Below are 27,727 nucleotides of genomic sequence, written 5' to 3'. Positions count from 1 at the left end.
AGCGTAACGTTACAGATATCATTCGGAGACATTATCTGTCCAGAGATATTGTCCAAGAAACAGTTTGTACTTTCTGCTACCTTGCTCTGACCAAGTGTATTAATGTCACTTCACTTTGAACAAAGAGCCAGCCCTTCTGTTTCCTTTTATCTCAATAGAAGACAAGGTATATAAGATTGTGAAGACCATAATTTGGTGCTTCTCTTGATTAGCATAGTTACAGTTCACTGACCTCATATTGCTGATAAAATAAAGTTTTTCACTCAGATTGTGAAATTCTAAATTTCTGTGTTCTGAGTGGGAAAGATTTTTAGCATGAGATGAAGAGGAAGAAAACTTTCTCTCCCTACTCTCCTTGCTGTATATTTTTGGTGTTTTCATTGCAAAGAAATTATTCATTACCACAGGAATATCCCAGCTCTGCAGGTTACATATTAATGACCAGTTCTCCCAGACAGAGGATCATATTCCATTTAGAAGTGCAAATGTTATGTCTGCTAGTTACCAAACGTGCCATATAGGACTTAGCAACTAAGAATTTATTTGCATGTCCTCTGCCTAAAAACGTACCAGTGAATACAAAGGCTTCCCACAGATGTTTATTTTTTTACCTTAATTACTCAGCCTTACATACTTGTCCTAATTATTGATCTATTTAATTAGATGATTCTGGACTATAAATTCTCTACCTCATAATTTGTAAGTTACCACTTTATTTCACTTTTAGTCTGTCTTTAACAATAGTTAGTCTTTTACTCAGAAATACAACTACTGCATTTTGCATTTTGTGAAGACAGATTGGAAGCTTTTTGGGACCCATGGCTAAAGAGGAAAAAGGCTTATGTTGCTGACCACTTGTCTTGTGGAGAATAATTCGTGCCTTAAGAAATTAAAGCAGAAATGTGCTTTACCCTGAAGCTAGACAAAAAGAATACATAAATATAAATTTATGTATTTAAGAATCTAAGTTTGGCTATGACTGAAGGACTAGACAAAGCCAAACCAGATTTAAGAAGATAAGAAATGCCTTACTGCATCAGGTCAGTCTATTGTGCCTGATACCGTCTTGGACAAGAGGAGATGCTATTTAGTGAGAGCACATGACCACAGCTACTCTCTGCAATTCATTCTTCTAATACTCTCCCAGCATCCAGAATTTTTGCATTATAGAGATAGCATCCCTGTCTCTTTCTTTTAATATCTGCTTATGATCCTGCTGTCCATGATTTTGTCTAATCCTGTTTTGAACTGTCAGTTCTACAGTCTCCTGTGGCAACAGATTCCAGAATTTCACTACTCGTGGTGTAAAAAAAAGGTCTTGCATATTTTAAACTGATATCCTCATAATTTCAGCAAAAGCTCCCAAATCTAATATTGCAGGATCTGGTGAATAACAGTTCGTCATCCACTTTACCTGCTGCCCTCATGATTTGGTAAATGTCTCTCTTAGGGAAAGTATTCTGTAGCAGAATTAGAGATGTTTACCCGGGAGAGTCTGTGTACTTTTTCAGCCTTCCATGGGTGATAACGTGGCCCTGCTTTTCAGTTGTACAAATTACCTTTCTGCTCAGCATTGTTGAAAATGCTGGTTTAATTGATGTTTGTCTGCAGCTGGCCTGGTGGGTCACCCGCTGAGCAGAATGAGGATACTGCCGGCTCCCGCCAGGCTCCCTCCTGGCCCCAGCGTGCCCCGAATCTGCCCCCTGTTCTCCGGGCCAAGGAGAGCCTGGCAGCCAGCCGGGGAAATCTTATTATGTAGGTGATATTCACTAGGGGAGCATTTGAGAGGTGCATTTTAGTTTTATTTAAATGTTCTGGTTTCTACTGCCATGGATTTACATGTGTAAAAGCCCCACGTTTAATACAGAGTAATGTATGAGCTTTCCAAATGTTTTCTCTACGCTTCTGCTTCTACTCTCTAAATTCTTCGTTTTGTCTTTCTCTCTCTCTTCTTCCCTCCTCTTTCCACTGGAAGTGGGAAGAATATCTTTGCACAAGATACTAGTGTGTCTGCATTAGTCTTCTAGACTGTCTGCAAGAAGTATGCAGTAAAACTCTTAGCTATAATGCAGCTTAGCTAAGAAAGAAGAGACAAAATCCAAAGACTGAGACCAGCACCAAAGCTAGAGGTTTGATATCAAATGTATTGCAACTTTTTCTTTCTAATATTCTCAAGTAGGAAATAAATCTCCTTTCTGTTGAAAGATAGTTCTGCCTTTGAAGATAGAATAACGTTTACATAAATGTTAAGGTCTTCTTTAATGTAGCTTTCATTATCTCCTACGTTCCCCATTTCTCTGAAAGCCCAAGTGACTGATGTCAAGATCAAGGGAGTCAATCAATGTAGATACACTCCAGGACCCAGATAGGATATAAATCACCCTTACTCCTAACCACAGTAGACACCTAACTGAAGGACAGAAGTTTACATATTCGCTGTCCTTGTGGGGGAGGCTAAACTTCCCAGCCACTTACCTCACGAGAACCCCTCATTCATTAACCAATTGGGGTGCTTAGTATCACTTATCAAATAGGCTAATCAAAGTTTGAGAGAAACCAGCTCTTGACCACTTCTTGCCCTTTGAGCACTCCAGGGCCACCTCCCGCCCCTAGACTTTTATCTAATTAAAGTTAAAGAGGGGAAAATTAATCCGTGGAAGAAAATGAGATAACAGCCACCATAGCAGACCATCCCAGAATCTGGTTTGACTTTCATCTATTGCTACCTGACAATTAACTCTTCAGTGACACAGGAACCCCATTTTATAGGAGTAGGATCTGTCCCTTCACACAATGATGGGCGTTGTATTTCCATCTTTCACTGCTCCATGTTGCAGTTCCTTTACTTGTAATGGGTGCGGGTGAATTAAAAAGGTCATCCTTTACTCTCCCTCTCTCAAGCTTGACTTAGTGCTGTTTTCACTTGCAGAATACAAAAGTGAAAACTGTAATTTATTACAGTACTAGCAATTCAAGATGTTTTGCTTGGATCCTGCGCTTGTAATTGGTTACCAACATTCCAGCCTTTCTTGCTTTTGTTGGCTACTAGTTTATAACCCTCAATTTCATTCTCTAAATCTGTGTTTAAAAAGACATTTCACAACACAGGGTTGTAGGTTTTTTACCTTGGAAAAAAAGCGTGGAGTGTCCCCTTTGCAGATTCACTGCAATTTTTTGTACTACTTGCATTCCTGTTTGGTGTTCTTTTGTTTTAAATATTTCCTTCTTTTTTTAAACCACCTGATTGTAATATTTCTGAAGCCCAAAGGATCCTCCTTTATGATTGCTTGAATTTTTCAACAGCTGAAACTTTGGCACTGTGAATATCAGAAATAAGTTAACTCTGGTAACACAGCAGTTGTTAGCTGCACTGCGAATGAAGAAATTTACATTTTATGGGGTACTTGGGAGTCCTGGGCTGTGGCTGTGCAGCAGCAAGCTCTGTTCCTCTAGCAGCACCTGCCAGCAGCGAGCCAGGGTGCATGGGGCAGCTCTGACACGACACCCTCACTGGCATTTCAGGTTTTAGTGCACGGGGAGAGCAACAGCAACATAGTTCAGTTTTCTTTCTAAAAATACTCTGATATTTTGAAGGCTGCATTTATACTTCTAGCATTTTTAGCAGGAAGCATTGGATTATAAAGTCTGTGGGACAGGCACATATGGCCAAAATTAGAAGTGCTGAGGAAATCCCACTTATACTCTACACTGTCCCAGTGCTGTAACTTGCACCTTGAGGCACTCAAAGGTGGGTAAGTTAAAGTAGCCCCACTTGGACTCCTTTGTAGAGAATGAGAACTGTTTTAATTATTACATGCTTATATTACTTTGGAATGGGCCACTGTTACTGGTTTGGTGTTTGGTGGTGTGGGTTTTTTTGTTATATTCTTCTTAAGCCTACAAAGCCCATGCATATCTATAGCACTATAGCCAGCAGTAGTCAAAAAATACCTTACAAGACTAACTTTAATATTGTCAGTATGCAGTTCCTAGCACTTAATAGTGGGCATTCTGCATCACAATTACTTGCAAATGGAAGTTGTAAAAGATAATAGAGTTCAAACCTTTCCATTTAAATCAAAAAGAAGCCCCAAGCAAGCTTCCAAATCTCTTCCAAGCTTTGGGAAAATTTTAGTCCATATCAATGTCTGAACTATCTGGCCTTCCCTTTAGCTACCTGAACTAATCCATCAGACCTACAATTTAGAACTATGACCTGCAGCTGTTTGGTTATGGAAGAGACATTGGTAGGACTTTAAAGGAGGGTAAGTGAGGCAGTGAAAATAAGATTCACTAATCCCCCTGTATTATAAGGTATTTTGCACAGGGTGGGAAGGAGCTGGGACTTTTGCTTGCTCCCCCATCCCAGGCAGCAGTGGGGGGCTATGGGTGCTTAGTGGGCTGCTGCCCACTCAGTGCCCCCCTCAGAGGCAAGAAGTGGAGAGGTGTCTGCTGAACCCCTCCTACTGCTCCAGTGCCAGCACAGGGAATTCACCAGGACCCAGTTAAAATCAGGTATCAGTTAATACCAGCTGCTTTGCTCTGCAGGGTGGACAGGACCTACTAGGAACTGGAAACCTGTAACTGGCAAACACACTAGAGAGAACAATTCCTTACTGGTAGGAGGAAAGGCTGCAAACTGTAACAGGTCTTCTCCATCTCTAATTTCTACATATTTAATTTATATAGGGCACTGAAAACTTAAATTGTAGCAAAATTTGGTCACTATCCACAAGAGATGGATTTGATCCAATGACCCAAAGGCGAAAGGCTCTGTATTCCATTAGCAACCCCCTACAAACGAAGTCCCTCACCGAGGTTTTTATATCAATAACTAAATACCACTAACCTGTACAAGCTACGTGTTAACATTTTTCAGTCTTCTGACTAATTTCACAAGCAAAGGGAAACTCAAGTTTGTCTTAGAGATAAAAATGGAACTTCTTCAACATTTTATTGTTAGATATTTAGGAATACAATTATTTTTGAAAGAGGAAGAGAAGAAAAGCAGATTGGATTATGACTCGGTGTGTTTAGCAGTGTCTAAAAGGCATTGCCCTAGGACAACATACTAGACACCACTCCTACACTGCTTTTCCCACCCTCTCCTGTGACTGCAAGAGAAAATTCTTCTCTTCCCCTTACTGGCAATTTTACATCTTCTACTCTATTACCCACTGGAATGTCCCTTGGAATTCCACCCAGGATCCAGAAGTTAAGAGTCTTGATCTTGATACTGGTGAAACTAGTAAGCAAGATAAAAGTATTTCTGCACATATTTTTTGAGCATTCACAAAAATATACAGACTAAGAATATTTAATGTTATTTAATTTCTATTAAAGGTAAAAATATGGAAATAACCAAAAATAAGTTACATAAAATAGCAGTTGGAGGTCAGTATTTATGTCAGAGGTGGTCTTGTTCTATTTTTTTATTCTTTTTTCCTTTACCTACAAGCCAAACACCACTAAGCCAGAAACCACCAACTAGTACAGTCTCACAGTAACAAGATATTAATAGCCCATGGAAAAATCAACATATAATTTTATATTATGGTACTTACTACAGTCCCTGTATTTTTTTTTAGTTCTGACCTAACTGTAATATGAGAAAAGGCAGTGGAGTGACATGCAAAAGTGTGTGCACATTTTAATTCATAATATATTCAGAATATTGTTGGTAATTTTTCATATGATGTTTTTAAGGAACCTTCAAACTTTTATTACAGAAAGCTAGTAATTTTGCATACAATTTTTTTTTTTTTAAACAAACCTATCATCCTTTAACACACAGAAAAGAATATAATAATAATGAGAGTCTATAAAGTGACTTTGAGATTGTGACACATCTCCTACCTCCTGAGGGGGCTGTCTATGGGCCTGCTGTCTCCACCACTAGTTATATAGGCTTCTCTCACACATGAGCTCTTTGCTGTTGTTGTTTTTGCATCTATAAGTAAATACACAAATGTTTGCATTAGATAGCAGAGAACACATTTGCATTACTTGCACGGACCTTTGAGGAAGTCATCCACATACTCTACAGGCAGGTAGGCATCTTCAGAATAGGTGCCTAAGCACTTTATTGGTTTTACTTAAAATGACTTCACAGAAGTTCCTGTATGTTGTAGTGGTCAATGACCTGAACTGGGTTGAAGCATGCCTGATACCTAACTTGTCCTTCTTCATTTCTACACGTGCTTTATTGTTCCCTGCCACATCTTTTACCATTGTTCTTTCTTGTGCAGATTCCCTCTGGCATCAGTGACTTGGAATCACTTACTGCTACATTTCATGATTCTTTTTATATCTCCTAATCCTCATACATGGGCCACAGATTTTATTTTTTAATTATATTGATCAATCTCTTGATGTCAAAGTGCCAAATCCAGAAAAAATAAAGACATTTTCTGCTTAACAACTTGAAAAGACCCTTAATCTGTATTTGACTAGCTCAGTCTCATTGTAGAGGTATGCAAACAGCTTAGCAAACTTTGAATCGGTGTCTCTCAGCCGCTGCCTCTTGGAAGGACTGAAGCTGGTTCAAAAGTGCAAAGCTCTTCCCTGATTTCAGGAGTGTTAAAATAGCAGAAAAAAGATCAAGCAAAAGAGAATGAATGCAGACACAGCTCCTCTAAAAACTTCCCTCTAGCAATAAAAAGTGAGCTTGAAAGGAAGAATCCACTCAGCAGGCAGGATTTAGAGGATAATATGTTATATATATAACACCATTCTGGAAGGCAAGCCAAGAGCTGCACTCAGCATGCAAAGGTAGAGCTTAAGGTCAGAGCAGAAAAGTCAGAACTTTTGGAGAATTCTGGGTGCTCCAGGTGATGCCATGGAGCCTGAGGTAACGTGAATGCTGACTGGACTGAATTGCAGGCTTGCTCCTAGGACTCCTTGGGTCTTAGGGATGCTTTGCTGTTGTTTGCATTCTGATCCTAAAACGAGATTAGACACTTGGGAAAACACTGTGTTAATCTACTCCACAGTGATTCATGCTGGTCACCAGACTGTAGTGAAGTCCTGCTGAAAAGCTTTAAAACTAGGCAACAATATTGGAAGCAGAGCCAAACCAGCAGTGTTATTTCTAAGGCTGAGGGCTCTGTTCCAAAACTACTGTCTCCTCTTCTCAAGCAGCTTAGTCTTCAAAAGAGGTCCATTTAATACTAAAAATTACCATGATTTGGGGTCAATAAATCTTTTTTTTTTTTTTTTTTTTTTTAAGTGATAAACCACAAAGTGCCCCATGAATTGATCTACTTCATGTTGGCATGGAGTTTGACATCTTCTTTTTTTTCCACATACTCAAGTATTTCATTCTGCTCTCTCCTTGAAACTTGCAGGATTTGGGCTTCTCCATCTCCCAAGGTAGTTATCATTGGCCAGTGCATCAAACAACTTTTTCAAGTGAACTCCAGCCACAGAACAAATACACCACCTACCAAACCAAAGGCGCCCTCTTCAAATCACAGTCCCTTTTGGCAGCCAGTTCCTCTCATACCATTATACCCAGAGCAAACTATAAATCTTTTGCCTTGGACACTACTCACTACCTCAAGTGCGTAAAACTAGCTATTACAATGATTTTAGTAAAATGATCAGCTGCTAGAGAGGGATTTTGCTGTAGGTGTAACACATTTGATGGAGATACTTTCATATAGCCCCATCTTTTAATTTTCAGATTTCAAGAGCTTCCCCCTAACAAGCTTGAAGCCATTTCTTTTTTTTTGTATCTGCTGATGCTTTTTTCTGTCTCGTGTTTTTTCTTTTTTCTTTTCTTTGCTTGTTGGGCTGGTTTTGGGTTTATTGGTGTGGATTGTTTTTTTTTGTTGTTGTTGGTTTTGGTTTTTGGTTGTTTTTTTTTTTCTTTCCTGTGTGGTCTCTTGCATTCCTTGTGAGCTAGGAAATGTATCTTATCATTACAGGAAACTTCACCACTCATGATTCTATGTAAGAAAGAACCTCACCATTGCTGCCTTAGGTAAAAGGTAGATTTGAAAATGACAGACCAAATTAATATCTATCAAGATCAAAATCTCACTGAATTGTCACAGGACTTTGTTTAACCCTGAATGGTTTTGTCTTTACCTTAGTTTAAAAGGAATTCTTGATGCCATTGAAGGTGTGGGGAAGTAATAACTTCTCATAACAACTCCTCACTATAAACTGCCTGAAGAGCTATGCATGAAAGGGTAATATTTTTTTCTCCTTATAGAAAATAAAATTTTCTTCTACTCTACTGGCATAGGTTCAGTTTAAAACATGTTTTGAACTGCATTGCCCCATATTATGTGTTGAAATTGAGAGTTTGATATAGTCTGTAACATGGTAGATCATTCTAATCCAAATCCCAGTTTAGTACAGAAGCAAAAGTTTCAGCAAGGCAGTTAAAATGATAATCCAAATGCAGTGACTGGATTATATGGACAGAGCTTTCACAGTAGTTGTCAAAAGGCACATGTGTCCCCAGCAGACACGAATGCAGCTTCACCCCGAAGGCTGTATTTGGCTGTTTGTTACCTCAGTCACCATTTGCACTGCTCCAAAATGCTTGCTTGCTCCGACTGCTTCAGTAATAACATGGAAGTGAGAGGGGAGGGACAACTTTGAAGTATTCACTCATAAATACTTCATTACCAGAGCTGTGCAAAGCTGCATAGGTTACTTTCCACTTTCTGAATTTGGTTCACATCCATTTGATTGCTCACACACTTCTTTGTACTTTGAGGTAGTTTTGCTGCCTTTCAAGTTACTTGGGGAAAGTTTTTTTTTTCCTGCTGCCATCTCAGATCCAGTTAACAAGAAGTCCTTTGCTACAGGGCAGAAGTGAAACATCATTAAGTCATAATTTCTTTTCCACAAGTCTAACAGGTATAACCAAGCTGCTTTCTTCCTAAGGCTCTCAGCCCTGAGAAAGGGAAGAGGCTAGCCCCAAAGGACTGAATTTCTTGGGTCACTACTACTTGAAGTTCTTTCATCAGAAGGAGAGACTAGAAGTGACTTAAAACTTTTTTTTAAATCTCTCCTGCTTCAAAAGCAATACAAAAGCTCATACTGTGTGATTTTACAACCACACTGAGCAGGGAACTTGTCCCTGCACAGGTAGCGTATGCACAAATGGGATATTTTTACTGCATAAAGTCCCAGATTCAGTTCTGAAGATAAGATGCTTTCTTGTCTTGCCTACTTTTGTATACTCTAGCTAACCTTCCTGGAGTTTGTGCTTAGCCACAAATAGAGTGGAGAGCTTTTTCCCTTCCTGAGGAGTCTTTGGAGGGAGGTTCAAGCATGTTCACTGACAAATTTAAGAAACTGTAGGAAATTGGTCAAAAAGAAGCAGTTCACGTAAATGTCCAGTCTAAACGAAATATAATAGCACAAGATTTGCAGAGGAAATCAAAGTCTGAAAAAGTAATTACTCTTGTTTGGATTAAATATAAGACAGCATTTTAATAAACAAGAAAAATCCCTGGCTAAAATGTTACTTCTCAGCCTTTCTCTTATTTTACGTTTAAAATTAAATGTATTTTCTCCTCAGATCTATAATCCCCAATAAATTAACCTATCCAAATAATACATGCACAGGATGAAAGTATATCTTTGATTTTGATTACACTGCTTGGGGTTGCAATATAGGTAGCCTTGATTCCAGCCATTGTTCCTGAGGACTTGGGCACCCTTAAGTTGCTGAGAAAATCTCAGTTCTTGCATGGATCTAGTTAAGTTGCTGGTTGCAAAAAGATAGACATATCTCTTTTTGTTGAAAAATGACTTAAAAACATAATTTTGGTACTATGTCTGTGGTATATCATTGCTCTTTTACAGGGACCAAGACTTACACTGTTGTAAGTTGGAAGAATTTAGCTGTGAATAGGATAGGTTTTATTTGTAAATACAATTCCTAAACATCCAACAGAGCTACAGGAAACATTTTTAACTGAACTTTTGCATAGATACAGCAAAACCGACACTGCTAAGGCAGTGTAATTTCTTGAAGTCCTACAAATCAGCAGCTGAGCTTGTATCTCTTATGATAAACTTGACGTGACAAAAATAGCTTATTAGCAGAAATATTGTGCTCACTAATATAATGCTAGATAAACACTCCATGGACTTCATATTACATGTCTGTGAAGTTTTACTACACTTTAGTAGCAGCTCTTTGCATTAGAACAGAAGAAATAATGATAAAGTAACGGCTTGCAATAGCATGTGAAATGTAGACAGAGCAGAGTACCCTTTCAAGGCAAGGAGGCTCACCCTCCCTGCTTGAAGGTTCCCTTCAACAGGAGTACGGAAGTACTTGGCTAATGTTATAGGGGATAAGGATGTACCCAACCCATATTGCCACAGTCGTGGGGGATCAGGATTCAAATAGGTGCAAAATGAAGATTTTTAATATTTCAAATTTAGTTTACTAAACCAAAAAATAATTCTTACTTTTGCTTTGACTATGGGTAGTACATTGTCAAACTAGTAGATGACAGGCAGATTTTAAAGACATGTTTTAGTATGGCCATTTAAAGTATGCTTTAAATTAAATATATCATATTTATCATATCACATGTATACACTTATAGCACATGTAGAGCAAATTCATCATTGAGATGAATCTTAGCAAAGCAAGATGCTTGTTGACATAGGCAAAAATAAAAGTGTATCAGAAGGTGCTGTTACTCCACTTCCATATCCTCATGCCCTTCTGAATGCAATTTATTATAGTAGCATAAATGTAACTTTGGAGGAGCTGTTTTTCAAGTAATCTGGAGCTTCTGGATTTCTGAAAATCAGATTTTTAGAAATGTGGGATTCTTTCCACACATCCTTCTGGAAAGGTCATTCTTCCTAATTTAAAAACCACAGCAGCAGCCTCCTTATGGATATGTATGATGGCCCTTCTGTGTCCTTCTCCTCACAGTTTGTCATTTTTGGTTTTGAACAGTGCAGCCTGCTCTTGCCTGACTCCTCAGCATATTTTTTTTTTTCCCTATGCCCAGTCTTTCCAGAATCACACTACAGAAGCCAATATAGTAACCCTATAAAGGGGTGGGGGTGGGGGGTGGGGGGGGTGGTATAGGGGGCAAGGGGAATATTCTCCACAAACTCCAGCCTATTAAGTTTTTCTTGGTTTCTTTAAAGTAGAGCTTTCATTGACACTTGCTAAGTTATAACACCCTAAAGACTCACATATTGAGTTACAATACATGTTTTCTATAAATCATGCAAAGACATATGCACAGTGCTTGTAATGCTTGTGTACACCTTCAGGCACACACCTAAATACCTGGGTGTATATACACAAAATTCATCAAAATGTATAGTGGTGAAGATAATTAATGGTAATTTTGAAGTTGTTTGATCAATAAGCATGAAAATATGTGAACGGGTATATAGGAAGATGGGAGCATATGCCCACACCTGTTAAGTAAGTGGGAAGTAGTGTCATCTAGTGGTTAGCTCAAAGCGAAGTGGGACGGGAGCTGTAACTCAGTATACAGTAACAAAATACTTAATTCTAGCATTGCTGTAGTGTGCAATTTAGAAGAAAGAATTTTTATTTATTGGATCTATTGATTCAGCTAGAAAACAGGGGGGAAAGAAAAGCCAGTTGGATAACCATACACTGAAATATCAGAAATATGTAAGGTCTGCTCAGATGGACACTCCTTTTTGCATCCCATCCCATCCAATGATTCCCTCTGATGATGCAGAGTTCTTGAGAGCATATTCATAGACCTTCTGCCCACCCTCTTTCATACAATATAGTTTGAAAACTGGCAGGATACTAGCACACTACCGTATAAAGAGGTAGATTATTTAACTGTTGAAATTTACAGTAACTGAAGCTCATTAGGTTTCCAAAAGCGTAAGAATAGACAAGTCTTTCTATGTGTAGTAATTCCTTATAAGACGGAACTAATTTTATTAAAAGCTGGTTCTTATTCTTTCCTCTTCTGACAGCGTGATTGTTAGAAATTATATCCTCATATAGTCTAAAGTACTCTTTAGTATCACTTCTGGATGCAGAAAAACGTGGACTTGAGCATTTGCTTACAAGTGAAGGAAGTGGTGGTGTTAAGCACATACTTAAAGCTAAGTATGTGATTAATTTCTCTGTAGAGTTGGGGTTTATGATATGAATGGAGTACTGTAATCTGTCTGCTCTTAAATTTTTGTCAAAAGACTTAAAGATGCAATTTGCAGATATTTTTTATATAAAAATAACTGTAGAATGTTAACATAAAAGCTAACATACCTAGATGCAACATTACTGGTATGATTATTTGCTATGGAATCTTAATTAGTTTCACCCATTACTGTTTCACTTATTAAAATGGAAGAAACAAAAATCTACTGAAACTGTTGAATGAAGGGCTAACCATATTAGAAAGGAGCAGTTATAAACAGGGCTTTTCCAGCTGCCCTTGCTAACAGGCAACTCTAAAATAACAGTGATGCACGTCTTAAGTTTCTGCTAACAAAGCCGATTTCTGACCAGAAGGCTAGAGTATTCTTTTTCATCTATGAAGCCCCAAAAGTGACAGTTCTTCTTCATATCCCTAATATTTCCTTTTCAGCTCACCAAGGCCAAAATGTCATCTTTTCTTGTAAAACAAAAAATCAAAGCCAAATGGTTAAAATGCAAAGTTTTGGTTAAACAAACAGTCAGTATTTCAGTGGTTTTATCTGCAGCCTGCAGAGCAACTAAACAAAGCCAAGATATTGTCCATCTCTTTGACAGACAAAGAGCCTCAGAGGTCCAGAATGACATGCCCGGGGCTGGCACGTGATTAGAGTAATTAAATTAAATAGCAGGAAACATGTTTTCCATATGCCATTGCCTGGCCACACACAAACTGTAACAGTAAATCTTTTATATTACACTGGTTCAGGGAAATGTATAACCATTTTAAAAATGCATGATGCCCACAAAAATAAAGTTAAAGGGAATATAGTAGCATACTCACCAGGCTCCCTGGCTTTGGTCACTGGCCTGAAATGCCAAACAAGTTCATTCCTTATTTATTTATTTTTAAAGGTGCAGCTCAAAATGCCCTGAGCATGTGAACATTCAGGAAGCATTACTGAGTTTACACTGGAGGGTGGTGCTGATGCTCTGATTCAGAGGTAAAAAATGAAATCCTCCCAATAAAGTTAAGAGAAACATCTTGGGTATCTTACAAACTGAGATCCTAATATATTTACCATAGCCAGGCCCTACAAACATGTATTAAAAAGGAATTTCTGTTTCAGTTCTGTTTTCCACAGGAATATGAATTCAAATTTCTGTTTTCATGGCCAGTTAGAAAAGACAGCACATTTATCCATGTCGTAATACAGTCAGAAGAATTGCTAGTCAGTGGGATCATCTGTCATCCTTGAATTTACTTGTCACTGCAGTATTAAGATCAACTAGAATGCTTGCTAATCTATTTCTGACTCATCTTTCAGTGGTTGATGATGCCAAATTAAATCACTGGTATTTCTGTTTTGTTCTGGTTTTACACAATAGGGAAAAGGCTGCAAATCACTTTAGAAGGAACTATTAATCAGTGAGGTCACTGATTTATAAATGTCCAGTCCTTGAGGTATATTATGACATGCAGGAACATTTCCTATAAATGATAAATTCTGAAGACCACAAAATGCTCATAAGGTAAAGAGATTTAAAAATTTTGGGAAAACTATATCAGCACATGAAAACCGGTCTATGAAAGTAAGTTAAAAATGTATCTCACTGTTTTCTGGTGAAATATATACTGGATAATTTCATAAGCATTTTGGACATTCCATTTTCTCTTTATCTGTCTCTTTGACCCAGAATGCTCAGATAAGAAATAACAGTGCTTCGAATTTCAGGTCCAGCCCTGAACTACAATATTAAGTTTAATAACGGATTCAATTCAATAAAATCAAGGTACAAGCTTCCAGCTGGAAAAATAAATGTCAATTTATCTTTAAAAGGTAACGTAACAAAGATGATAGAACATTGATACTCTTGGCTCAGTCTTTAGCAGTTATAGTATTTCTCAGGTTATTGAAGTGAGATTCAAGATGTAGTCAGCATGAGAATTAGGAATTGGGACTTTTTTACTCTACTCTTTTGAATGCTTTCTTTACTAACTAATATCCATTATTTGATCAGCAAAAATTTTATTTAACAGTGAATCTCAAATAATTAAAGGAGACAACAACGACACAAAAGTGAAAACCAATGACTCATGTTGACAGTAGCTGGCAGAGCTCTTTTTATTTTTAAACAACATTAACTCTCTGAACTCTCCTATTCCCTGAAAGGATTAGTGCATTTCAACTTAAATTATTTAGCCTGAATTTTCTATGAAATGGGTTAAAACGATTGGTTAAAAGGCAAAGCAGTTAATCCCTCATTACCATCTTGTCTTCTGAGAACAAAGACAATAGAGAAAGTTTTTTGCAGCAGAGAAAGTTCTTTGCACTGGAGCCTCTTGCTGAAGTAATGTTGTCATCCTCAGGAGGGGATGGAGCTGCTCTGATGCTAAGGAGGGCTCTCAGGCCTAACTATAAGGTGTCCTGTAAGAAGCTTTACGTTATGTTCCACAGCAGTGCTGGAGTGAGGAAGATGCCTCTCCATCTGCTCCTCCTGCTTCCCAGCTGGCCTTGGCCTCCAGTCACTGTCCCTTCCCTGTCAGGAGCCAACCCCGCCATGGGGTGGACAAGTACATGTGTGAAGCAATTGCTAACGATCACAGCCCTTCCAAAGAGGATCTCTTATGCCTTCTGACCATCAGAAATAGGGCAGATCTGGAGAGCTTGGCTGAGGGGCTGGGAAACCAGGGGACACCTGGCAGGATGCCCACAGGAGGGGGAAAGGGCTAGGGAAGTTTCTGGTGATGAGTTATTCACTGAAGGGGAGAAACACAGTGGTAGCTTTGGGTATAATTGTTCTGATGTTGAAAAAAATGTTATTGGAAAGCAGATCTTTCACCTTTTGGTGCTTCTCCAGCATTGCCTATTTTAGGGACACAAGTTATGTGCTGTGAGGAGCCTCCATCTCTGTGAACGACCTCAGCTGCTTCAGTGGTACAGAGGAGATTTAGCCTATAGGGAGAACTTGGTAGCATTTCTTTGCTCTTACAATGCTGTCCTGTACTTATGAAATCATGTGAAATTCAGTCCAGTGGTTTCTGCCAGTGTTAAAGAAAGTAATTCAGTTTTGCCCTCAGTGATGCTTTGGTGAATTACTCAGACCAAAGGACTTGGACAGTTTTGTTTTTCCTGTCCTGGTTCCTATTCTTCATTCCAAAGACCTGCTACAAGCCCTGAGGACCTCCTCCAGCACAACACTTCTCCTAAACTATACAACACAGGGATTGAGTACAGTGGTAGTAGTGACTGGTAGTTGTTCATTGTTGATGCAAGAGCACTGTAAGAGTAAGCTGTGGAGAAGGCAATAGCTGAGGAGTGGGTCTGGGGTTTGGTAGGGGTCAAGTTGTGAGACAGTATTTTCCAGCTTCTCATTTTGCATAGAATATCTCAGCTGTGTAGTCAGCTGCAGGGCTTGAATCTCCTTGTTTTGTTAGGCTCAAGCTCTTCACAAAATGGATGAACTTTGTAACACAGAAGAGAAAAATATGTATATATTGGTTCTTCTTAACATAAATTACAGGATTCTGCAGGTTGAATGCAACTAATGTCAGTGGGATTGTGTCCCTCCTTTCCAACCTCCTCCACTTCTAAACCCCTCACTTGAAAATTACTTTTTTTCAATACTTAGCATCCATATTAAATCAGAATGAAAAAATAGGAAATAGCAGCACTACATAAATAATAACTTGCTATGCATCAAGCATAAATTGCCCCATCTCGTGATTTCCTTAATTACTAGCTGAACTAATCATGCAGAAGAGCATGTAGACACCATAGAGCTGATCCAGGTAGGAAGATGTAAACAGCCTTCAAAACTTTTTCTTCTCTAATGTACCTAACCCACTTTGAGTTATCTGTCTATAAATTAGTGTTCATCCTTTTGCAATGATGTTGAATGTGCAGGTGGCCATGACTGAAGAAAGAGAACCAAACACTGACTTTTTCTATCATTGACCAGCTAAGTTCACAGTATCCTTTCAGGCTTAAATGATCCACTTTGTCATGGCCTCTAGGACTGGATACTGAAAACCAAATCTGTGAAGGAAACTGTTATGAAGCTGATTCTCTGTGGTGACCACCTGCAGCTCACCTTTGTGACAGCATCTTCCCAAACACTGTACTCCTGTTGGTCTGGCATCCCACCACACTGAACCCACTGCCTCTTCTCTGACTGAATGTGTTTTATGCCAAGAAATTTCACAGCCTAAAAGCATCTTGGTCATCAATGGCTGTGGGAACCGCTTGTGGATGAAACAGTGCAAGGCTTGAGAGTGCAGCTACTGGATCACTCACAGAGCTGGAACCAGGTGGAGCTGGGAATGAGCATCAGCCTCATCATGCCGACTGCAAAACTCCCCCATGTCAGCTCATCCCTGATGTAGCTTCTTAGCAAATTACATTCTTGCATGAAAGCAGAACTTGAAAATGAAACTGAGTTAATATGCTTTGAGTCTTTTTCCTTCATTAAAAGCTGGAGGGAAAGGGCCAGATAGATGAAAGAAAGGATTACTTCTTTTACAGGAGGGTCCAAGCTACTATAATAGTGACATATAATAGTATCTAACTTGAACACAGTCAATTGACTTGGGAAAATGAGCATCCTACTCAGTGCATTATCAATCAACACAGATAAGTAACAGTCCCCATGCTCATTCTCAGTCTCTTTCTGTGGGAATGAATCTTGTTCCTGTTCCCTTTTTATTGCTGATCCTGTGCTGCCTGCATTTCTGTTCTCAGAGCCTGCCTGAGGAGGGATGGAGACTCTTATGAAAAAATTTACCCACACAGCACAAAGGGTAATGTTGCATGTATTTTAACTGAAACTTAGTGAGACTTAATTACCTGCAGGAATGGCCAAATAAGAGCTATTGAAGTCAGGTGTCCCTGGGCTGAGCCTGTCGTGATGGCACCAATATTCAGCACTGCCATTTTTATTTTTCTGTCTGAAACATCAACAGAGGAGCTTTGAAGCTCTTTGTATAAAGTTAGTAGCTTCAGAAAACTGAAATCTGTGTAGAAACTAATGGAAAACGATGACAAAAGACCTGTACAAATTTACGTAAATAGTGAGAACAAAAAAGAAAGGAAGATGTCAAGGGATGTACTGTTGGGCTTGGGAGCTTTTGATGCCCTAAGGCAAGTTATCAAAATGGATCAAAATGGACAAGAAATACAGGAAATCTGATCACCATCTGTTCCTTTGTGCAGTCAGGTAGCCGAGTGATGGAGCCATGCTCTCTGATGTGTAGTAGCTCTTAAACTTGTATTTTCAGCAGAGGAAGATCTAGGAGAGCAAGCCTTAGAAGCGGCTTGTCTCAGTAGCTATCCCTCTGTGCACAGGGGGAGATCATTTCCCGACAGCACTTCTGCCCTGTGCTCCTTCTGGGTCTGTTGAATAACGGAGATCTGCTTTAAAAATCTGAAAGCTGCCACCTAAAAACTATCACGGTGCTCTTCTTGATGAGAGCAAAAGGAAAGCCTAAGGAAGGGGTTGGAGACTGAATCCTCCCTGCTTCACTAGCTGCTTTACAGAGAACCTGAGCTAAGCCTTCTTAAGCCCTTGCCATCGCTGTGTTGCTGCATTCTCATAGCTGTAATTTTCACAAAACCCATTGTTGAGGAAATACAGGCAGTATGAACAGAAAGACCTCCTTGGTCTCCTGGGGATCCAAAGGTCACAGGCCAGAACATGAGAGGAGACAGATTATGCACTGCTTTCTGCATTAGAGCACCTATGTCTCAAGGGCATTCAGGCCAAGCTGCTCTTCCAGGACATTAAACAACGGAGCTTTATGAAGATTTAGCCAGCAAAATACTGAGGCATGCATTTATTCACTCTCATATTTTAAGGGAAGGATGAAAATGAAAACGTGTGTGTGTGTGTGCATATGTCAGAGAGAAAGACATTTAGAGGTCACATCAGAATTCTTCAAAAAATGGAGCGTTTAAAGAAGCAGCTTTCCAAGAACACATAATCCTCTTCAATGACAATAATAATAAAACCCTGTGCTGTCTGATACAGGAAATTATAAATTGCCCAATGGTATGAAAGTATCATCTGACTGTCAAAATGTGAAGTGATAATTACTGGGATGTGGGCTTACAGACTTTTGATTCATGCTAGTTATGTACCCCTGATTAAGTAATTTTGCCTAGTGTTGTCCCAGCAGTCTCCTTTACATGCCACTTTCTCTGACAAAAGGGAGCAGTAACGAAAGTATCAAGGTGTTATACTGTAAGTATCTGAAGGAGGAAAAGAATCATAAAAAGTCTTGGATCAAAAAATAAAAGCGGTATCAACATTATTCTGTGCAGGTACCAGTGAAATGAAGTAGTATTTTTCTGTTGTAGTGACACATGGTTGATCAGTTCTTGATTTAATTATGTGACAAAATGGCTTATTGCCTTCTATAACTGAAAGTTTACAATAGGAGACACAAACAAAAATAATAATCTACTTGGTGATCATTAAAAAAGTAGATTTGATACTTTCGGAAAAAATTGATTATTTTCAACTGGGAAATAATAATTACTTGTAATTATTCTCATTATTATGCATTATTCACATAGAATTGGCATTAAAAAACCAAATATTCTTCTTCCTGTAGCATAATTTTTAAAGACCACAGTTAGAAACTTGATAGAGATGGACAGGACCTTAACAGTAAACATGACAGAAAGCCAGCTAAATATTCAGATGAGGCTTCCCCTCATGTAGATGAATTACAGATTTTCACAAAACAAATTCAACTGCACAGCCCTCTGTGCCCTCACTCCATCCAGACAGTCTATGGCTCAAGTCTGATCCCAGAAACCATAGTGCCATCTTATGCTATGTAAAGGTTGTACTGGGACTATGCACTCACAGACTTGAGGAATGGCAGAAAGGTACAAGGTTAGTGCTTCTCTTACTGGTTGCACAGTTAAAGGGGACAACTAAAATAGCCTACAAAAAACCCAAAGAAACAGTGAATTGAACTAGTACCTGTAAGACTGCAGTTGCAACCTCATCTAGAAGGGAGGAGAAGAGAGGGAAGTTTTATTTGAAAGTCTGACATTGTTCAAAACTTACATTTCCATTTACCCTGCCCTTCACAGCACTTCTCAAGGTCAAAAATGTTGCAACATGCTACCACCTTGGAAGGACCAAGTGTGCAGAGGGGTACTTCTAACAGCGTAGCCTCCAGCCAACTCCCTTACATTTCTGAGCTGTGTACTGCTGTCAATACAGTTACTTCAAGGCAACTATGGAAAGAAAGGTAAAATAAATGCAACAAAGGTTCCACAGCCTGATTCAAAACATCTCATTTAATCAGCTAATCAAAGCCCTGAATCATTTACAAATAAGTATCTGGTCTAAGTGACTCTAGTGACTAAGGCCCCATGTAGTCATCATCAGACATTGCTGAATGATTTCAAATCACTAAGCTAGTACCCTTTTAACTCTCAGCTGCTGATGAAATCACCCTTGGGGAGTCTCCAGTAGCTGTGCATGTCCACAGGTAGACAGAGAAGTTATCCTCTGATAAGAAGATATCCTCTGAGAGTTACAGGGCCAGAATTCAAAATAAGCAAAAGGAGTGTGACGCTTGAGCTCAGCAAATGGGGACCAGAAACCAGAACACACCTAAAGGATGCCCCTTTCCAGTCCCATTTGTGTGTGTGTGTGAGAGTGAGCATGGCCGTGAAACCCAGATTTTCTGCTGGCTATGCAGTTTGAACTAATTGTGTTTTTTGCCTTTAAATCTAATTCCAAATTAGGCTGAATTAGAAGAGGGAAAAAAAAAAAAAAAAGGCACATCACAGAGTCTACCAAATAGAGTGGTAAAATTGCACAAAAAACACTGAGATTATTGCTCTAGCTCAGAGAAGATAATTTTATCCAGGATGCTCTTCTGTTTGCCTGAACAGCAATTCAACATATGGTGTTCTAAGCTATATTCCTCCACCGAGAAAGGAGGTACAGAAGCCCCACTACCACCCAGATGATGGGAACCGTGTAAGGAAATCAGAAACTAAACAAATAAATGAAAAGCAAACAAACATTTCTTAAGTGGATAAGTAGGACATGCTGCTAGTGGGACAGAATACAGTAAGGAAATTAACTTGGCTTAGCTAATTTTGGCTGCAAATTGTGAAGTGTTCATAAGGGGGAGAAATAAGTAAACATTTTAGATTGGTGCTTGTTCATAGATTTTTACCTCAGAATGCCAGTGAAGATAAAAACAGGGTCGAGTTGGCTTAAGTAACATGGAGTATCTTAGTGATCCTGATGAAAATGAAGATGGAATGAAGATAGTGCATAAATGAATTGCTGAATAGAAAGGATGAGTGGTGGTAGTGTCTGGAGTGCTTCTGCTTTGCTAAAGTGATCAGCTTTTAATCCTACTCTGTTAATGCCACAAAATGAAAAAAAGTCTAATGTTACAGTATCTGCATTCCAGTAATACATGTCTGTTGAGTATTTAAATAATATGAAGCATTCTCCCTCATTTAGTAGTAATTACTTCTAAATTGGCAGCTATACTGCATTTATTTTTTGGACAACAGGACGGAATAAACATTTGTTATTCAAAAAAAACAAAAAAAAAAAAAGAAAAGATATGAACATAATTCCTGGAAAAAGATAAGGCTGATTTATTAAATTTTGATTATTTTCTTCATTATGGGTGCTTTGATGCATGGTAAACATAATTTAGAAAAAAAAAAAAAAAAATAGGTGTAGACTCCCAAACAGGAATGTTGTAAATTGAATACATTTGTGGTTGCTCTTCTAATTCTGACATGAGTATTTAAACAAAAGGCATCTCAATAAAACCCCCATTGAAACCATGATTTACATATAGACGTGAGATTCTAAATACATAATAAAAAATAAGGCAAGCAGTATAATGCTATGCTGTTAATGCTAGTTTTAAGCTTTCCTAAGCTAAAACTTGACTTTTTATCTGATTTTCTAGGTTGTATTACTGATTAAGTATTACTTTGCTGTTACATCAGTGAAAATAATTGAATTTTATTTATGTAAATATTTATTCTTACAAACTTCTGTTGTTGAAAGCTTTTTATTTCAGTCAAAACTATACCAGAATCAAAGCTGTTAACAGCTGCTGCAATTTAAATGAACAGTTAGAAGAGCTAGAATGCAATAATTTTATGAAATCTTTTGGTAGTAATAATTCACGTCCTGTATCAACAGGGATTGTTATGCAGTACAAACTATTTCTCTCTGTAATCTGAAGCAAAGTTCAGGAAATATCACAAAGCATTTAACGACTTCATGGAAGTGCTTAGGTGTTTCTCTAAAGTCAGACTTCACTGTCTCTTACAATTGCTTTAATGCCTGCGAAGTTCGTGGATTTCCTCCTCCCCAACATATTTACAGGTGGACTCTAGTTTTGCAGAGGTCTCAAGGAATATCAAAGAGGTTATTAAAGCTCAGTTTCAGATCAGCATTTCTGGCGTTCTAGGCAGGTTTTAGAAATGTCGTGAAAATTATTTCAGTTCATCTGAATTTTGGATAATTAGGAGCCAATAAACTGGGATTCACCTTTACTTTTCCTGTATGGTACAATACATGATCACATGTTCAAGACAGATGCCATGATGGGAAAATGAGCATGCATCAATACTACTCCACATTCACTAAAACTTATAATGACTGATGTAGGATAAAACAAGAGACCAAAAAAAGACTTTGTGTAATTATTGTAAGAATAGTGTAATAAAAACCTTGCTCCTGAAAGCTTGAATTGTTTCAACAATGTGTAGCAAACATATTTGATTATACAAAGCAAAAGCACAACTAAGTTATCAAATTTACACAAAGTCAGATATCTGAAAGGGGATCTTTTAAAAAAAAACTTTATTTGAGAAAGGAAGAGACTTATATCAGAAGGCAAAAAAAGGGAACATACAAACAGAATATATTTACAACACAAAACAAGAGATCACCTCTAAGGGTGTAAATTATAATAAATACAGTAGATTTAAAATGTAAGAGACAATAATCAATTAGAAATGTGGTTGTTTAAACCCAGTTTTCCTTTTCACTGGTTCCAGGTAGTTTCTCTATTTTAATTTTATCCAAATTTGGAAGATTGTGAAATTAAAGTCCACTAATGTATTGGGGTTTCTCACCTGAATGACATTATAAAAATATCTTTTGTGAATACATCTTTGAAGTGATATTGTACAAAAGTCTTCTCATTTGCAAGTTTCTCCCCAAATAAAATGTATTTTAAAAGATGCACTATCCCTTTTTGATGAGGTTGAAGTTAGGTTTCAAAGAAAATTAAAATTATACAGAATGGGAAAAGACATGTAATTTCATTTTTCTATGCTTCACTTTTTGAATGTGAATGTATTTTTTTTCATCCAAGATGGAGTAATATTTCTGTTCAAATATGAAACACACATAAAAATCACCTGTGTTTTTCTCAATTAATAAATCTTTCCTATCTAGGAGGCCTTTCATATCAACAGCAGCTATTTAGTCATTTGTTTGGAGACCTTCTAGGAAAAAGGATAATGTATCTTTAGAAGTCGCAACATTTTATAAGAGATTTAATAGTATTAGAGCATAATGTAAACAACACATGCTAATAACATTTTAGAACAATTTCTATATTTGGCAAAACAGCTATCTCTTTTGAAACAGGATACTGCACCTTAAAATACCTCAGCTTTAGAAATATAAATATTTTTAATAGAAAAAAAACCTGACAAGGATTCCAGGTCAGTTTGGGATTATCCATATTAAAGGGGATCTTAATACAATGAATCTTTAACTAGCTTAAGAAAAGTAAACCTATAAAACAAGGTAAACATATCAAAAGGGAATATGAAGGAAATGTTTCACTGGAAAGCTTCCTTAACAATTTCCCTACTCGCTTTGTTATTTTCTTTGACAATAAATCAATTCATAGAGTGCCTTTAAAAACAGAGGGAGCGCTGCCCCGTCCCCCCCCTGCCCTGCATTCCTCAGCACATGAATCACTTGGGCTTCCTGTTTCCATAAGGCATTTCCTGCACCCCCTCCCAAAATCACTTTTCTGCAGGAGAACAGCGGGGACCTGACAAAGTATCGACTTAAATAAACAGGGCCTTCCACCGCATCCAGCCTTGCTCTGCCTGATCTTACAGCAACAGAAAAGGACGCCAGCTCGCTGGCTGCACGCGTGCACTGCACTTTTCAGCTCTGGTGAAACGCTCGCCGACAATCTCGTTTCCTTTTGCCAAGTTGGCATTTTATGCACAGGCGTTATTTTAGTACTTGTCCATGAGACCGAACAGTAAAAGTTATGCGATATCGTATGATTAGTCTTTATTTAAAGAAAATAAACAGGTGATTGGATATCAGATGGTAACGATAACAGGTCTGTGCTTTTCCTGCAATATCCTAATAACTAATTGGAACCTAATGCTGCATTTTGCTTCTCACCAGTACTTGCATCTGTTGCATTTAAAGACGTCTCTGCAGACAGTATCATCAAATAAGACAGAATGAAAAATTAACTAAGCAGTGCAAAAAAGAAAACAACACAATTTTTAAACAGTGCCTTGCCTCTTTACATCCACCTTGTATTCTTCTCTAAATTATACTTTATACACCAGCCTGGGACCACTGATATAGCAGTCAGTACCTGTCTACTGGGGAAAAAAATACCCTAACGTTAACAGTGTTCAAGACTACAGTATGATACAGTATATACAGAGAGCTGAAAGCAAAAGTCAAAGGATTCAAAATCAGAGAAGAAGAATGTTTCATCAATCAGGTCTGGAAGCTAATTCCAGCAATTGCTGATCTCAACAAGCTAGGCAATATGGCTTCTCTTTCACTAGAACTAAGCGGTGTAATGTAATCCTGGGCTAATACAAAGTCTATCAGCTATTACGCAAAGATGTATGTAGAGTAATTGACTGCAACAGGTATTTTCTCAATTAGTGGCCATAAGGATGAGCTTCACTATGTTTTCAAGTGTGCATACAACACTTCTGCCTTTGTTAGATTCTTTGAACAGTAAATCAGGATTTGCTAGATCAGTGAATCAAAACACAATTGCTTATCAAAGCCTAGAAAATGCACGTGATGTTCAGATAATAACCTTAATTACAAATCCTGGAGCTAAATCTTTGCCTATTACCTGTTGCATAAAAGCAGCTTGCTCCCCAGATTCCATTTGCTGGGTTTGAACATCCTCATCACTGTCCGGTGGCTCCTCTTTGACTTTCACAGCCCCCACCTGCTGTCCTATTCTGTCATCCGCACCAGCACTGCTGCTCTCAGCCCTAACGCTGGCACCGCTGGTGGGAGCTCGCTCTTCTGGCATTGAGGGATCTCCGTGAAGCTCTTCTTCAGCCTCCTCCAGGTGACTGCCAGGCTGCTTGAGCTGCTCAATGGACTTAGATAGCATCTGGAAAGAGAAGGGGGGGAGCAGTTATTGACTCCTTTCACTGATGCCAAACACCGAGAAGTACTAGATTTGCACTGACAAAATTAAAGCTTCCGCAGCAAAACCGGGTAGCTATTCATTGCTAAAATATTAATATACCGGGAAAAAAGAACCAAATTTTCTGAGGCCGCTTGTTATTCTGCAGTAGAAAATACCATGTATGTAGGGAACGCCACACAGAAAAATAAGGCAGAATGAGGAAAACATTACATACACCTCTGTTACACTGTTACAGCTGCTGGTCAAGAGAAATTAGTCTCCCTTCATACTCTTCAAACATAAATGAAGACATTTATTTAACTACATTACAGATTGTTTTCCACAACACAAAATAATAAAAGAACTCTAAGAAGTAAGAAAATTATTAATCCTGTTAATATTTTACTACAAGCGTATTAGGAAATATTCACACAAGCTTCTCTATTATGTACCTACTATGAAGGCACTAAAAGCTGACAAAGAGCAGTGACAAAGACCTGCTGTCAGGCACCTCTTCTGTGGCACAAAGAGACTACAAACATGTCTGTCTGTGACTGGAAAGACGATAACTTTTGTCATGCACATACATGTATCCCTGTTTCAGAGGTGATGATATAACACAACTACCCAGACAACACTGGTTTTGTACCATTAGCTGCTATTGTAAAGCTCTGCTGAGGTGCCGGATGCCTGTCTGTTGCAATGAAGTACAGTTTACGTTTCACTATTTAAATATAGCAAATATATTCCAAAATAGTTCAAATGTGATGCAAAAAGCCAAACCTGAAAAAAAAATCGCTGCGTTGTCTAAAGAGGCAACAAATCATACATGTAAGTAAGCATCTGCAGGGTCAAGTGAGTAATTATCATTTATCCAGCTGGCCCACTTGATTTCAAGCAAATACTGATTTGTATCACCAAGGTCAAATACACTGAAAGGGGAAAAAACCCACATTTTACTATTACTCCTACATACTTTCCTCTTCCCATCTGCCTACCCCAACACCTACCAAGTCTTTCAAACTGAGTTTTAGCTAGTGCTGTATGCTGAGTTACTGGATGGCTTCACTATAGCTATTTTTGTCCCAATCCATGGACCATCTAGTTTCATTCTGCTTGCTAATGCATACAGAAAAATGCCACCCTAGTGAAGGGCAGGGTTGTCATGTTAACTATGACCCAGAAGCGACAGCTGGATTCAGGAACTCCCACAAAGTCAACAAGAAGAGTTGAAAGAGCTGTTTGTGCAGTTCCAGTGGATGCTCTGATGCATATGCCTCACATCAGTGGAGAAACAAATTCCACAGTGGAAGTCTACAGGCTTCAGTCACAGCAAAACTTCATTTTTGGGGTGTAATGGGAGTTTAATGGCTTACTAAAAAGCAACAAACAAAAAATCCCTTTCAATTACTGTAGTAACTGGCAAATCACAACACATGTGTCCTGCATGCTGCAGGTGGCATGCTCTAAGCTGGGGAATCCTTACTACTGCAACTAATACAGTGTCTCCTTTTATTAAGCATCTGGAAAATTTCTCAGATCAAACCTATAAATCTTTTCCAGTTTTTTCTCAGGGGATGACGCTGATCAAGAAGGCACTAAAGCTAACTACGTGTATTCAGTTCGGGTACACTCCTCTCTGTCACTTACTTAAACCTCTGTGGGCAAGCCCTCTCCACTCCTCAAGCAAGAAAAAAAAGGCAGGGCTGGCTGCTTGGCCGGCTGCTAGAAAGCAAATACAAGCTGAAACATCTGTGTGACAGATAATCATATACAGCTACAAGAGTCACTGATGCTGATCCATCTGTAAACCATTCCATGTGCCAGTTACTTGACATCAGGTGGGTTATTCTGGAGGGGAAGCCAAGAGAAAATGTGTGCTTGTCCACAGCAAAGTTAAGACGCATATTTAGCTCATTAATGCTCTCCTTTCTTTTATGCTTTTTCACTTTTATGTCAGGCTCTTTCTTCTTCATGCTGCTGTACAGAACAGATCTGCTGCTGAACTTTCTGAGGCCATATATGATGGCCTGCAGTATATAATCTATATGTGAAACACCTTCAAATGCTTTTTGCATGTCATCAGTGGAGCGATACAAGCACATGTAAGAGGGCTGTGGAGACTATAGTGGTATTTGTGTGCACTTCAGTTTGCAGTTCCTGTTTTGGGGCCTGCTCCACGCCATGGCAGTCAGAAGGCGATTTGCTCCAGAGTTTGGTAACAGGAGGAGCTAAACAAATAGAATATTCTAAAACTCTGAAATGAAAGTCTTGATATAGTTACACAGTAGATTTTACAAAGTGCATTCATATTATCATCTTTACTGCAAATCTTATCAAAAAACATCCTTTACACTTTAACTAAGCCTGAGGCAAGGGGCTATGAGGCACTATAGTCATGTCCTCTCATATGATGGAGCACGATAAAAAGAAGTGGATGGCATGTGTGGGGACACCCAACACCTGAAAATAACTCCTGCTGCTCAGTCTGCTAAGCCACAGCTGACTGTTTTATATCACCACCATGCTTTCATATTTGTTAAAGTAGTTTTTAAAGGCAGTTTGGCCCCATCTTATTCCAGTAATTACATTAGCAGCATTACCAGGAGACTGTTCGGTTCTCCTAAGTCAGAAACATGTTATTTTATATGTTATCTCCTGGTATTGCCGTGGAAAATTAAGTATCTAGAGACATATGAAGATACCAGTTTAGAGTCAATATTTCTATCTTATCTCTCTATCTAAAGCTGGATTATGTAGCAGAAAATGAGTCCTGAATGAAACACTCCTAAAGTCCTTTCACTATGCAGTTGGATACTTCTGCTTACACTTAATGTTTAAATCTTTCACTTCAAACCCCCACTTACCATTTTTTTCTGAATTTATCTGTGGGTAAATGCAGAACTTTTTCCTCATTTTAATTCATATTTTTGATTTTGAAAAAATGATTGCTTCTTCTGAGTTTTAGTAAGACTACATTTAAAAATAATAATAAACCCACAGTCTCTTTCACTAATAAATTAGAGTTGTACATATTGGTCTTCTTTAAGCAGTATACTTTACTGTTACCACTATTTCAACAAAAGGAGTCACTACAAAAAAATGGTTTCATGCTAATGGAACCTATATTTTTTTTTCCTTTTATTCTCAGGAAATTAAAC

General features: G+C 38.4%; 1 protein-coding gene across 18 annotated transcripts in view; it reads right to left on the bottom strand.

The window, feature by feature from the left end:
* Positions 1–27,727, bottom strand: part of HDAC9 (histone deacetylase 9) — a 489,493-nt gene that overhangs the window by 162,970 nt on the left and 298,796 nt on the right. For 17 of the 18 annotated variants that reach the window (XR_012633220.1, XM_074900381.1, XM_074900380.1 and 14 more), the window contains one exon: positions 24,279–24,548. Coding sequence is in view for 17 of the 18 variants with exons in the window: in XM_074900381.1 (XP_074756482.1) it covers positions 24,279–24,548 (270 nt within the window). In the remaining variant the exon portion in view is untranslated. Of the gene's footprint in view, positions 1–21,980; positions 24,549–27,727 lie in introns of those variants that run through there. The other variant, XM_074900389.1, reaches the window with a different exon arrangement.

Source organism: Athene noctua, chromosome 2 (assembly GCF_965140245.1).
Source record: "Athene noctua chromosome 2, bAthNoc1.hap1.1, whole genome shotgun sequence".
NCBI lineage: Eukaryota > Metazoa > Chordata > Aves > Strigiformes > Strigidae > Athene > Athene noctua.
This window is presented reverse-complemented; position numbering and strand designations above follow the sequence as displayed.